The sequence below is a fragment of the Dasypus novemcinctus genome, chromosome 13, assembly GCF_030445035.2.
Source record: "Dasypus novemcinctus isolate mDasNov1 chromosome 13, mDasNov1.1.hap2, whole genome shotgun sequence".
NCBI classification, from domain to species: domain Eukaryota; kingdom Metazoa; phylum Chordata; class Mammalia; order Cingulata; family Dasypodidae; genus Dasypus; species Dasypus novemcinctus.
The window spans coordinates 53,037,176-53,051,842 of NC_080685.1; the positions used below are offsets into that span (position 1 = coordinate 53,037,176).

Below are 14,667 nucleotides of genomic sequence, written 5' to 3' on the forward strand. Positions count from 1 at the left end.
CCTGTGGTTGGCGCTGGGGTTAGTGAGTTTATGTCCAGGAGACCTGAATCTCTGGGCTGCTCATGTGTCAACTGGGCCCTGAGCCACAGCAGAGTTGCAACACCCACTCTCCAGTTCATTGGACTCACCTGGGACAGCTAACAAGGAGGTGAGGATTGACAACCACTGCACCAAGGAACTGAGAGCGTCTAAAACTGCAAGCAAGAGAGTCCCATCCATCAGCCATGTGGGAATGAAGCCCTTTCTCAATTAAGAGATGGAATGGGCATCACCATCCCAGAGTCCTCAGGATTGAGGAGTAAAATATGGACTAGGGTGGTCTTACTGATATTCTACTATAGAATTACTGTGATTCTAGCAATGGAAAAAATTACATCATTGATGTGGAGACAGTGGCCATTGGAGTTGCTGAAGGCAGGGAGAGAGAAAAAGACGTGTGACTTTGGGGCATTTTTGGGACTTGGAGTTGTACTGAATGATATTGCAGGGACAGGTGCAGGACATTATATATTCTGCCATAACCTACCGAATGGACTGGGAGAGAACATAAGCTATAATGTAAACTATAATCCATGCTTGTGTGGTAGTGCTTCAAAATATATTCATCAATTGCAATGAATATACCACACTAATGAAAGAAGTTGTTGATGTGGGAGGAGCAGGGGATGTGGGGAGTGGGGCATATGGGAACCCCATGTATTTTTTTAATGTAACATTTTGTGTGATCTAAGTATCTTTTAAAAATAAATTAAAAATATATTTAAAAATTAAAGACATAGGAGACCAATTGCTTACACAGCTTAAGAAAAGGTATCTCTCCTGGTGAAATGATTTTTAACCTTTTATCAATAAGTTGTGTTTATAATGCTCTATTTTTCCTTCTTTGCCTTGTTTTTGGAGAAGGTTTAAGTCACGTTTTTCATTTACCTATTGTATATTACTTTAACTTAGGTGTTCTAATCTAAGTTATCTTTTCCACCATCTCCCCCCACCCCAGCCATTCTATATTTATATGTATCTGTAGGCATTTCCTTTTTTCTAGTAGAATATAAATTTCTCAATAGCAGGCATCATGTCGATTTCTCCTTTTTAAGATTTGCCAAGTTGTGAGTGCTTAGTAAATATTTGAATGAATGAATAATTTATTTTTGGCTTTGTTTTACTTGTACTTTCTTTTAACTTTTGTCTCAGATCCTTTTTGCAAATAGGTAGGGTAGAAAGAAATAAGATACAAATGTATTTAGTGGTATGGGGCTTCATATATCTAATCTCTTAAACCCTTAGTTTCTTAATACGTAAAGACAATATGATACTATCATAGTAACAACCATTTATTGGGTGCCTAATATATGCCAGATACTTTCCCTCAAATGGACTTTTCTCTGTGCAATTGCATATGCTGTCTCTGTTCCATCAGAACTTCTGCTAGCTTCCTTTTTCTCATCATTTAGATCTCCACTCAAGGCTTACGTATTACCTCTTCAGAGTCTTTCTTGATCACTTCTAGCTGGCATAGTTCTTTCCTTCTCTCTCATTTTTTCCCTAAAAAGTCTAGATCCTAACACACCCAAGCAGTGTATTTCCATCATCTTGCTCTAATAGTACTTTGAATACACTACTATAATAAGTCTTAAAACACTATATTATAAGTATGGTCTTTATTCATTTCTCTCCTTTTCTAGAGTGTGAGTTACTAGGGGTATATATGTTATTCCATTCTTTTTTGAGTTCCCATTGCTTACTATGTGGCAGATGTTAAATAAATATTAGTTTAATGAATGAAAATCTCTTTGAAATGTTAGACTCAGCGGAGAACAACATATTTTTGTTCTAAAAAAATCTGTTAATGAAAGTTAGAATAGGTAATATCGGGGTGAATAAACGTGTAAAAAAGAGTTAACACAGCAGGCTTTAGACTTGCAAGGATAGTCTTGACTGGTGTTAGGGAGCATAGATTTTGGTACAGCTCCCACCATTTTCTAACAGGTGAGAGTAGATCACTGTACCTAAACTCTTTGTGCAAACAATATGATTTATGATGAACACCTACTTTTCTTTCTCAGAGTCTGGAATTTTGGTTTGCGATAGACAAGAGGGTGCCTATGTGACTAGCTCCCAATAAAAACATTGGGCACTGAGTATCTAATGATTTTTCCTAGTAGACAGCATTTCACATGTGTTGTCACAGCTCTGCTGGAGGAATTAAGTGCATCCTTGTTTTTTACTTTCCCTGTCTGCTCAAAGCAGATACCATGAAATGACTGGCTTTAACCAATGGGAATTTATTAGCTTACAGTTTGAGGCTGTGAGACTGTCAAATCAAGGCATCCTCAAGGCAATGCTTTCTTCTTGCAGACTGTCTGCCAGCAATCCTTTGGTTCTCTGTCTCATGACAAGGCACATGGCAGCTTGTGTTAGTCTTTCGCTCAATGAGGTGGATCAACCTTAACTAAAGCAGCCTCATGAAAAGATCTGACGTACACTGGGTCTACACCCAAAAGAATGGATTAACTTTAGAAACATGCTTTTCTGGGGTGCATGCAGTCAAACTACCACACAGTATGACTCCATGGGGAGAGAACTCTTGGAAGCTTGTACCTTATTTCCTCCAAACTTTGCCCCAGACACCTGACCCTTTGCTGATTTTGCTGTAATAAATCTTAGGTATGGGTGTGTCTATATATTGAATCTTGTAAGTCATCCTAAGAAATCATCAAACCTAGGGGTAGCCTTTGGGACTTTTGATACAATGAGGTAAATTCTCTCTGCTTCTAATTGTGGGAGAGATAACAGATACAAAACAAGAAAATATATAGTAATGTCATTAAGGTAATTAAAATTGGCTGAATGGTAGTGTCTGTGTAGCTACTTTCGATTGTATATTCAGTGAAAAATTTCTCTGAAGAAGTGGCATTTAAACTGAGATCAGAGTGACAAGAAGCCAGCCATTGGAAGATGGTGAAAGAGCATTTTGGGAGAGGGTTTAGTTAGTGCAGAGGCTCAAAGTTGAAACTCTGCTTTGTGTTTTTGAAGAAAAGAAAGAACGAGAAATAACTGAGAGTTAGGGGGGCAAGAAAGAGAGTGGTACAAGATACGCATGGACAGGTAGCTTTGGGACATCATGCAAACTCCTGTAATTTACAGGAAGGAATTTGAATTTTTAAAAAGTGCATCATGAAGACTTGGAAAGGTTTTAAGCCAGGAAGAAACAAAGATTTGATTTATGGTTTCAGAACACCACTCCAGCTATTTCTGTGGAGAATTGATTTTAGTGGAGCAAGGATGGCAGCAGGGATACCATTTAGGGAGGCTCTTTCACAGTAGTCTGTCAGATGCTAGAGGGTTGGACTAGTTTGGAGAGGATGAAAGTAGATAGATTTGAGGTATGGTTTGGAGGTGGAGCCAAGAGTGGCTTGATGTTTAAATATAGGCTTTGAGAATAAAGAGGTTTCAAAATAACTTAAAGAATTTTTAATTTGACTAACTGGATAGACAGTGGGAACATTTATGAAAATGGGGAAAGTGAGGCAAATATAGACTTGAGATGAAAATCAAAAATTTTTTTTGAGATCTTAGATATTGAAATGGACTTGTCAAGTAGGCAGTTACATATAGGGTCTCACGTTCTGAAAGTAATTTTCTTTTATTCGTTAAACATTTATTGAGTGCTTACCAATTGCCAAATACTTTGAGAGCGTGAGGAATACAATGATGATTAGTATAGTCTTTTGTGTAAGTAATGTAGTTTAGAAAGGAAAGCTGACCAAGGTTCAGGCCTCTGTACAGTGCTACAGAACTATCCATGCACAGAGTGATTAGCAGGCCCATCAAAATGGCACCTTTACTCTTAAATCTTGTTTCCTCCAAAATCTATTATTCTCTGTTGCTTTCACAATTCTATTGCTGGAGACTTTAAATTTTTATTTCAATTAAGTTTTTTTTTTCTCCTCCAGCAACCTCTAAAGCAATGAATTTATTTCTGAGATCAGCTCTGTGGGTTTTAAAGTTATGTGTAAGGGCTAGTCTATATTAAAAACTAATCCAGAGGAGCAGATGTAGCTCAGATGGTTGAGTGCCTGCTTCCTATGTACAAGGTCCCGGCTTCGATCCCCGGTACCTCCTAAAAACAAAAAAAAACGCAGCTCTCATTGGGGAGCAGATGTTAGCTCAGTGGTTGAGTGCCTGTTTCCCATGTACAAGGTCCCGGGTTCAATCCTGCCTACCTCCTAAAAAAGAAACAAACAAAAAAGCAACAAACACCAATCCAAAGTCTCTATTGGTAGTTGTTGTTTTTTTTTTCCCCATGTCCTGTGTTTTTTACTTGGTGATCCCTTTATCTGTAAATATGCTTTCCTTTAGGTAGAATCCATTTCCTCTAGATTTTACTTCCCTCCCTCTCTTTCAGAAATATATATCTCTTTCTCTACCTCCTTGTCTCTCTCTCCACATGCATACACATATATGTATATACACACACGAACATGCACATATATACATACTGGTTCATATATATATACACACAACACATACATAAGATGGTTGAATAGGTAGTTACTCTGTCTTTCCCATGTCTAGTTATTTAATTTTCTCAGTAACGCAACTTGATTCCTATTCAGAATTACAGATTCCAGAAAGGAATACAAAAATCTGATTGTAAATAGGAACCTGATCTCACTGCTATTTCCTTGACTTTCTGATTTTATGTGGCTGCTTCAGTTAGTTTTGTGAATTTTCCCCTTCCTCTCATTGATTTGTTATCATTTTCCCCTTCAGAATTACATGCTTGGTTGAGGAGGATAATAAATTCAAATAGATCTTGCTCATATTGTTTTATTTATGAGAAAATATACTTTTCTTGATTAAGAAAGCAGTTTGCTTAATGTTGTTAATTGTTCTTTAGGTAAGGTGTATTGGCTGTTCCCCTGGGATGGCTGTTAGGTTTCACAATTAATGATGCAATTTATTATTCACTTATGCTTAGCAATTACAGGGATTATTAATTAGAAACCATAAATAGATTCAGAATGACAGTGATAATGTACTTGTGAAAGAAATCATTCAAGTTGTAGCATAAGTTGTCTTCTGCCTTGAATCTTTTCTCTGATAAATCATCTTGCTTTTTACAGTGAAAAATGTTATAACATTTTAAAAAGTAAAGCGGATCTTTTCTTTTAGTCTGATTTATATTTGTGTATTAGATTCTATGAAGAACAAGTATATTCTCACTCTGTCATGTGAGAAATGAGAGATTATATTATTAATATTTTCAGGGTCATACAGATGTGGTTATAGTTTTTGGCTGTCCAAAATGACCTTTTCAGCAATTAAGTCATCTCACTTTTGTACTATTCTAGGTCAATAGGTATTCTAGATCACAGATAACTTATGCAGACCTGAGGAATTACTATTATGCATGTAGGTTTTATTTACCAATGTCTTTAGAGGAGTTTCTTGTAGCCTGTATTATTTTCAGCAAGCATTTATTTTTATTTTTTTTTTAAATAAAATTAGGGAGAAACTCTGAAAATCCTCATCAGTGTTATTTCACCTGTGTTTACTTTTCACCCATTTTTTGGAGTAATCATTCAGTTTATAAAAAAGCGAGACAAAATGAAATTTTGTGCTGAGATGCCCCTAATTTTGTAATTCATTTTTAACTTTATTTGAAAAATCAACAACAACAACAAAATCATTGTATTTATATTCCTTTTATAGTTTGTTGATACTAGTTATGAAATTTTCCTTTTGTGATTAGGCTGAAAAACATTGCTAATAGAACAACAATTTTTTTTTTCTTCAAAGTAGAGAGTGGCCAAAATTGAAAGAGCCCTGAAATTATTTTGATTGAAGTATTCATACATATTTATTTTGTTTGCTCTAAAAATTTTCATCTATTGGTTTTTTCTTTTGGTATTGTACAGTTGGCTTCTGTTCTCTGTATGTTAGAAATCAGTGGCCAATAAGAGAAAAAACAAACCTGGAATGTTTTCCTGTTTACCTTCAAAGTTCTGGTCTTTAAATTGAGGACTTAATAATAGAAGTGGTAGCTAACACTGTGCTTAGTAATTCCTATACATTTTCATTTAATTTTTTACGAAACTATGCAATTGATACTGTTATTTCCATTTCACAGATGTTTAATCAAAGAAATTAGTAGTCCTATTTTATGGGTCTGATGATATTAGCAGTACTCTTGTGTAGTCCTTTCTGTGAGGGAAGTGAAAAGGATGAGAAAAATATTTATAAAATGGAATTAAAATTAGGCGTTTGCAAGGAGTCTCTACCAAATCCTCCTCCCTAAATTAAGCTAAATCTGTCAAAGAGCTCATCTGAAGTTAAGCTTCACAGAGAAAATTCCTCTCAATTCACCCTCTTAACATCTTCAGCTTCAAATATCAGAAGATGAAATGACCTCCTGACAGTCACCACACACTAACCTAGGCACTTGTATGTCTTCAGGAATTTACTCCCTTCTTCATCCTTATATCTCCAGTGTTTTCCCTCCCAGTTTCCCTGAGTGTGTGAACACATCCTAAAAATAACGCAACAACAAAGAAATTCTTCCTTTTATTTTACATTTGAGTTTTTAGTATATGCTAAAGATTACTATGTAAAGACAAATAAGACAAAGCCCATTCTTTAAAGAGCTTTAGAGTCCAGGAGAGAGAAAAAGACATACAAAACATAAATGTTGTTGATATTAGATATATGAATATGTGAGGGAAACAGGTGTGTTTTCATTGAAGTCTTATAGGTATTATGATAGAAGTCTATATAAGAGCGAAAAAGAAAGGACTGCCTGATTTTCTGGGGAATGGTGATTGATAAAGGAAATGTAATGCTTGAATTGACCCTGCAGCCTCCTTCAGTGATATCACCTTGTCCCTCATCTCCCCGTATTTCATGTGGTTGAGTAAAGAAAATCTACATTTATGGATCCCATTTCTTCTCTCATTCATTCCTCAAATGCTGTGCTTTACCCAACTACTCTATATTATAGTTACTCATAATTGTTGAGTGACTAGAATGAAAGTGCATTGTAATTGTTAATATTTATATACTTCTTGCCTTTTGCCAAGCTCTCTAAAATGTGTTTTACTTATAGCACCTTGTTTAATCCTTATTCTATAGCATAGGTACTTTTACTATCCCCATTTTAGAGATGACACAGCTGGAGCACAAAGAGGTTTAATAACTTGACCAGCATCACATACTTAGTAAGTGGTGGAACTGTATTTCAAATCCAGGCAGTTTGGCTCCAGGATTCATGTTTTGTGAATGACTGAATGTATCTGGTTCTCTTTTATCCATGTCTGCACACAGATACCAATATATTAAAGGCCCATTTTTTCTTGAAGTAATGGATTTTCCTTTTTTCTTATTTCCTTCTTCTCTCCTTCCTTGCTTCCTGCTTTCTTCCTTCAGATCGCAGCTGCAGGCTAGCATAAGGTTTTTCTGTCTCCATGGGTTCTTTTCTTTCTGGGCTCAACTGCTCTGCTTTTGCCACAAGGCCAGCTGTAAACTATCAGGTGAATGGCTTGGCTCTCTTCCCAGGGCTTCCAGTGTCAAAACTAAATTCTCTGTATTTCTGTATTCTCCTTCTCTGTGTATTTACCTCCCTGTATTTGATTGAACATCCTTTTATATAGACCACAAAGGGGACGGGTAGAGATTCAAACCGAGTCGCCCTGATGACATGGTCAAATAAAAGCCCTAATCTTAATTTTTTAAAGTGTAAGTGAAACCTCTGAATCTAATACAATCTAATATGCCCAGAGGATCAGACCAGTTTACAAACACAAACCAATATTTAATTTTGGAATTCATAAATAATACCAAACTGCTACAGTTACTATTTACATGCAATATCTTTTTCCAGCCTTTCACTTTCAACCTGATTGTATCCTTTTGCTGAGGTGAGTCTCTTGTAAACAGCATATAGATGGTTCATATTTTTTTGTTATTTATTCTGTCTGTCTATGTATAATTGGGGAATTCAATACACTAACATTCAGTGTTATTTTTATAAAGGCTTTACTTTGTCCATTTTATCCTTTGTCATATCTTACTATTGTCTGCCTTTTTACCCTTTAAATTATTACCCTTACTAATAATCTTCATTTCTATACTCTTCTCCATGTCTCTTGTACTTGTACTTTCCTTTCAGGCAGTAATACTTCCTTTGGCATCTCTTATAAATCTGATCTTTTGATAAAAAAACACCCTCAGTTTTTCATACTCTCTTTTGTGAAGGACAGTTTTGCCTGATAAAGAATTCTTGGCTGGCAGTTTTTCTCTTTTAGTACCTTAAATACATCATACCGCTTTCTTCTTGCCTCCATGGTTTTTGATGGGAGATCAGCACTTAGTCTTATTGAGGTTCTTTTGTACGTGATGCGCTTTTCCTTTATTCCTTTTAGAATCTTCTCTTTATCTCTAGCCTTTGAAATTCTGAGTAGTAGGTGTCTTGGAGTAGGTCTTTTCAGATTTATTCTGTTTGACCTGTGTTGTCCTTCTTGGATATTGATATTTATGTTTTTCATAAGGGTTGGAAAGTATGTGATAGAAATATTCTTTCTTTCACTTTTTCCCGTTCTCTTCTTCTTTGGGATGCCGATAATGTGCATGTTTGTGCATATCACACTGTCATTTAATTCCCTGACATCTGGTCCATTTTTCCCCATTCTTTTCTCTTTCTGTTTCCTGTCTTTTCAGATTCAGATGCTCAGTTCTTCAAGTCACTAATTCTATCTTCTATCAATTCAAATTTGCTATTATGTGCCTCTAATATTAAAAAAGTTATTGAAATATATCATTCGTACATGAATATAACATAAACATTAAGTGTATGATAAAAGTTGTGAACTTACAAAACAAACATGCAATATATCATAGGGTCCCGTGTATCACCCCCATCACCAACACCTTGCATTATTGTGAAACACTTGTTACAGATTATGAGAAAATATCATCAAAGTCTTACTACTAACTATAATCCATATCTTATTCTAATGTGTTTTTTAAACTTTGTGCATTTAATAATTGAAAATATGAACAATAATAAAAAATTTAAAAAAACGTGTTGAATAAAACATACATTTCTCAAAGGTACTGGATACATATACATTTTTTTGAACCATAAAATGTGTTACACAGTATATTTGGTTCATAGTAACACAGTCATACAGTATTTGTCCTTTTGTGTTTGCCTTGCTTCGCTAAATATAATGTCCTTCAGGTACATCCATATTGTTAAATGTTTTATGACTTCATTTCTTCTTACAGCTGCATAATATTCCATTGTGTGAATATACCACCGTTTGTTTATCCATTCATCAGTTGATGGACACCTGGGTTGTTTCCATCTTTTGGCAGTTGTGAATAATGCTGCTATGAAAATCAATTGCAGATGTCTGTGTCACTGCTCTCAGTTCTTCTGGGTATATACCCTGTAGTGGTATTGCAGGGTCACGTGGCAAGTCTATAGCTAATGTATTTTTAATCTCATCCATTATGTCTTTCATTCCCGTAAGCTCTCTTACTTTTATTTACAGGCTTTCAAATTGTTCTTTATGTTCAGTCAGTGTCTTAATATCCTTTATCTCTTCAGTCATATTTTCCTTCAACTCCTTGAATTGATTTAGGAGATTTGTGTGATTATCATTGATTAGTTGTCTTAAAGCCTGTGTCTCTCATGGATTTTTTGATTCTTTCATCTGGGCCATCCTTCCTGTTTCCTAGTAAAGCTTATAATTTTTTGCTGATGTCTAGGCATCTACTCTCTCTCTTGCCTAGTGATTTTATTTCATGGCTCTTCCTTGATTTTTTAACTTATTCTAAGTCTTTAAAATTGCCCAGCTTAAGTTATCAAAATAGGGCCAGGTACTCACTAATGACGCACAGCTCTGCTCCAAGGGGCTGGGACAAGAGACTCCTAAAAGTGTTTTTTTTTCCCCTTGCAGTTTCCTGGCTGGTCAGCAGTATGGCACTCATTGGTGAATCTTTCCACAAGGTGCTTCTTTCAACCTTCACTTGCCGGGATTCTAGTCTGGCCAGAGCTGAGATTCAAAGCAGGCACACTGAAGAAAAAACACTCCCCACCCTCTATCGCACCTCCCTCTTCTCAAGGAGGAAGATGTGTGTGTTCCCCTTTTAGTAGGCTTCAGTGAGCCATGCATTTTATCTAGGCTGTTAACCTTAAGGATGGGGGATGGGTATTGTTCCCAGTCACAGGGGTTAGTAACTCATGGTTTTCTTTTCAGCTTTTTTTTCTCTTTTCCCCTCACTATTCTAGAGGATGCATAGCACTCTCCTGGTCTGCATTCTCCAGAGCAGCTCCCTTGGACGGCTTTTTGCCCTTCCTCCATTGTTTTTTTGTGCTAGTTAAGCTCTACCTATCTACTCTGTTGCCATCTTCCTGGAAGTCTCCTTGCTTTGTTTTAAATCTTTTCTTTTATATTCATGATGAACTTGTTACAAATGTCATAGAATTGTTTACGTGAGGTGTTTCCAGAGCAGTGATACTAATGTCTCCCTCTTTACCTTCATCCCAATTTCCAGAATACTATTCACTTTTTGATAAAATTTCCCTCATAATTTTGTTTATCACATATTGTTTTAAAAATGTCAAAGAGTGTGTGTGTTGTACGTACATACAAAGTATGTATGTATACATACAAAGTATGTATACACACACATATGTACACAAAGTATGTACATACTTTGGTATTATTTCCTATATCTGATCAAATCTTCTCATATGCATTTGACCAAATCTTTAACCTGGCCAAATAAACTCAAATGTCACATTGATACTTTTTGGTGGGGTATAGATCTCCAGATATAAATTATTTCATATTTGAATGATTGGATTTTTGTAATATGCTAAATAATACTGTTCTTAACACAGTTCCCTGTGGGATTTGCCTAATTCAAATCCTTTCTATCTCTAACAGCATGATAAACCTTGGTACTTAGTACCAGATTTTTATCTAGTTTCTTTCATTGTTCAGACAATACTTCTCTGGCCTTATGTAGTGCTGTGTCAGAGGCCTTGTTATAATTTAGATAAGTCATGTCCAGTACATTTCCTCTCTCTACCAATTCTGTTACTACTTAATAAGGACTATGGTGCTTAACATATAACTAGTTTCCCCACTTATTGTAAACTGTACCTCAGTCTGTTTTATTCATTCTGACAAAAAGGCCAAGTGGTTTTATCTTTCCTTTAGTCAAAAGTATCTTGCATTTGTGTATATATCTTTAAAAACTTTTTAAAAAAATTAGATTTCTAACTGTGGTTATATGTATGAGACAGTGGCCGTGGGAGTTCCTGAGGGCAGGGAGAGGGAAGAAGTATGATATGAGGCATTTTCGGGACTTGGAGTTGTCTTGAATGATATTTCAAGGACAGATGCAAGATGTTGTGTGTCCTGCCATAACACACTGGGTTGACTGGGGGAGAGTGTGAACTACAATATAGAATGTGGTTCATGCGCTGTAGCAGTATTCTAGGGTATAGTCCTCAAATGCAATGAATGTGCCACTCTAATGAGAGGGGTTGTTAACGTGGAGGGAGTGGGGGGTGTTGGGCAGTGGGGTATGTGGGAACCTCTTATATTTTTTAATGTGGCATTTTGTGTGACCTGTGTATCTTAGAAGAAAAAAAGAGAATAAAAAATAAATTAAAAAAAAAAAAAAGACACTGGAAGTCTTCTAGAGGAAAAAAAAAATTTCTGGCTGTTCTTGTATATATGTATGTATCATAATACATAGGTGTCAGCATTATAGATTGATATATATGTTTGAAATTTTAGTGTTTCTTAGACTCACTAATAAAATATAAATAGGTGAGTATTAATCTGGTAAGTAGAACATTATCATAAATGAATTTCTAATTGTATTACTCTTAACTTAAATTTTACTCTCTTCAGATAAAGCTGCCTAGTTCTATGTATTTTCAGTTCCATACCATGTAAACTATGAATGAGAATTTTCATAAAAAGTTCATGTTTTGAAAATAGTTATTTAGGCACTAAAGATAAATTACACTAATGACGTTTTTACTGTCATAATATTTTTGCTATGGATCTAATAATAAAATGAAGTAGTACTTGATTGTTTCATTATACACAGTCATGTTTCTTGTTTCTGTTTGCTTTGTTTATTTGTTTGTGTGTGTGTTTCTTCTCCAGAGAGTGATAATGAACTCTCAAGTGGAACAGGGGATGTATCTAAGGATTGTCCTGAGAAGATCCTGTATTCTTGGGGAGAATTGCTAGGAAGATGGTAAAAATTTATTTTTCTTATTAAAAATTTTATTTTTATAGAGTTCATGTTAATATGTTAGATTATTTAAAATCTATATGGTTTTATACATCTTAATCTTGATATTGATACTTTAATCTTTGAAACTTAATTAAAATGTAATTCATAGATTCTCTATGTTTGGCTAGGTTTTCACCCATATAATCTTATTTAACTTGCTTTTTGAAGGTATATTTGCCTTGTCATTCTGCTCAAACATCACAGTTTTTCAGAGCAATCAATTTTATGATATTTTTTGTTAAAGGATTACATTTCCTTTTTCTACCAACTCTGTTACCACTTACAGGGACCTGTTAGAGCTTAGAATAAGTCGTTTCACTACTGACTGTAAATTGTAACTCTTCCTCTCTTATACTTTATGACTAAAACTATTGCTTTACATTTTGGAGTATTTTATTTGAAATCATGAAAAAGGTATGCTATTTATATTCATTACAAATAAGCTTTTAAGGATGGTAATCATGACTGTGCTATGTTGGGGAAATTTTAAAATCCTGCCAACTAAAAAACACTGCCACACACACACACACACGTATATATGTATGTATAAAACATGATTTATTATTTTAAATATGTATCTGATTATACGGACAAGTCTGGGCAGAATTTCACACATTTTATATAGTAAAGTAGAAGAAAGAAACAATGAAAATTTCTCCGATTTCCTTGAGACAAATAGATATTCCTTGTGATAGTCTCCTATGCACTCTCTAAAACTCCTGAGTTAATATTGGAGGAATATATTATATTTACAGTTTGAAGGGTTAGATTGTTCATGACTTTGTCCCAAAATCTGGAGACAAAGTTTATCAGATTCTAACCAAAGTGTTTGTTATATTCTTGTTAGATTTTAGGTAAATTCATTTATCTTATATCTGGCTCCATCTTGAACCTTGCACAAATTACTTGACCTCTTTGTGTTTTGATCATGTCATGTCATGTCATGGTAAGTTGTTCTGACTTAAAAATTTTGAAAGCATCATTCTGGCTGCTAAGTGAAAAATATATTATAGAATAACAAAGATGCAAGCAGGTAGCACAGTTAGAAGGGTATTGCAAAGAATCCAGGGGAGAAATGATGGTGTCTTATACCATTCTGGTAGCAAGAGGTGACATGTGATCACATTCTGGATAAAGTTAGAAATGAGAACTAACAGTACTTGCTGATATTTCCTGTGTGGTCTGACAAAAAGAAGTAACTAAACAGTAATACCAAATTTTTTGACTTGGAAAACTAGAAAACTTGTCCAATACTCAAATGTGAAAGTACAGGGAAGGAGGAACAGGTTTGGAAGATAAAATCAAGCATGTGGATAGATTGAGATGCCTGTTAGACAACTAAGTAAATGTGTACATTAATCAGTTACATAGAAGATTGAGTTTTCAAGAGAAAGGTCGTGGTGGAAATATGAATTTGGGAGCCATCAGTATATAGATGGTTTTTAAAGCTGTTAGATGGGTGAGATAACATAGGGAGTGAATATAGACAGAAAAGTCATCCTGGGGCTGAGCCTTGTAACACTCCAGTTTTTTGGGGTTGAGAGGCATCCTAGAAAGGATTCCAAGGAAGCACAACCAGTTAGGTAGAAATCAAATGTACTAAGTCTGTCAAGAAGAAAGAGGGATCAACTGCTGTGTGAAATGCTTCTGATAGTAGGTGAAATCACATGAAGCCTAAGAATTGAATTTAGCAATTTGGAGGTCATTGGTGACCCTATAAGAACAGTTTCAGTGGGGAGGTAGAAATGGAAGCCTAGTTGGACTGAGTCTAAGAGGAAGGGGAATCAGCAGGTATAGATAACTCTTAAGAGTAGTTTTGTTTTAATGGTTACTGAAAATTTGAATGTATTAAGAGGTGGATATGGGTTGAGAGTTTTAAAAAAAATTAAGATGGGTAGCATAGCATGTTTGTATGTTGTTGGAAATTATCCAGTAGAGAGAGAAAAATTGATAATGTCTAAGAAAGAGGACACAGATGCAAGGGAAGTTCATGAATTGGCAAGAAGAGATTTATTGACTAGTGGAGGGGTTGTACTTAGGAGAACAGACAGTTCAACTAGAGGAAAGGTAGGACATAGCTACAAAAGTAAAGGCTAACATATAAATCAAATTACACTACATGTCGTAGTTAATTTAATTTTCACAACAACCTCTGAAGTAAGTAATATTACTAGCCTCTTTTTGGAGACAAGGAAACTAAGCAAAAACTATGTTACATAATAGCATAAAAATATACAACAAATAATGGCAAATTTTGGTCCCACAGCCAATAAGTAACTCATCCGTAATTATACAGCTACTAAATGAGCCAGGATTTGAATCTAGGTGGTTTTGCTGCAC

The 14,667-nt window shown here is 35.2% G+C and overlaps 1 protein-coding gene across 2 annotated transcripts in view; it reads left to right on the top strand.

Moving 5' to 3' along the window:
- RABGAP1L (RAB GTPase activating protein 1 like) overlaps nucleotides 1-14,667 on the top strand; it is an 808,684-nt gene that overhangs the window by 245,089 nt on the left and 548,928 nt on the right. For both annotated transcript variants that reach the window (XM_058310154.1, XM_071207578.1), the window contains exon 13: nucleotides 12,195-12,288. In XM_058310154.1, the coding sequence (XP_058166137.1) occupies nucleotides 12,195-12,288 (94 nt within the window). The remainder of the gene's footprint in view (nucleotides 1-12,194; nucleotides 12,289-14,667) is intronic.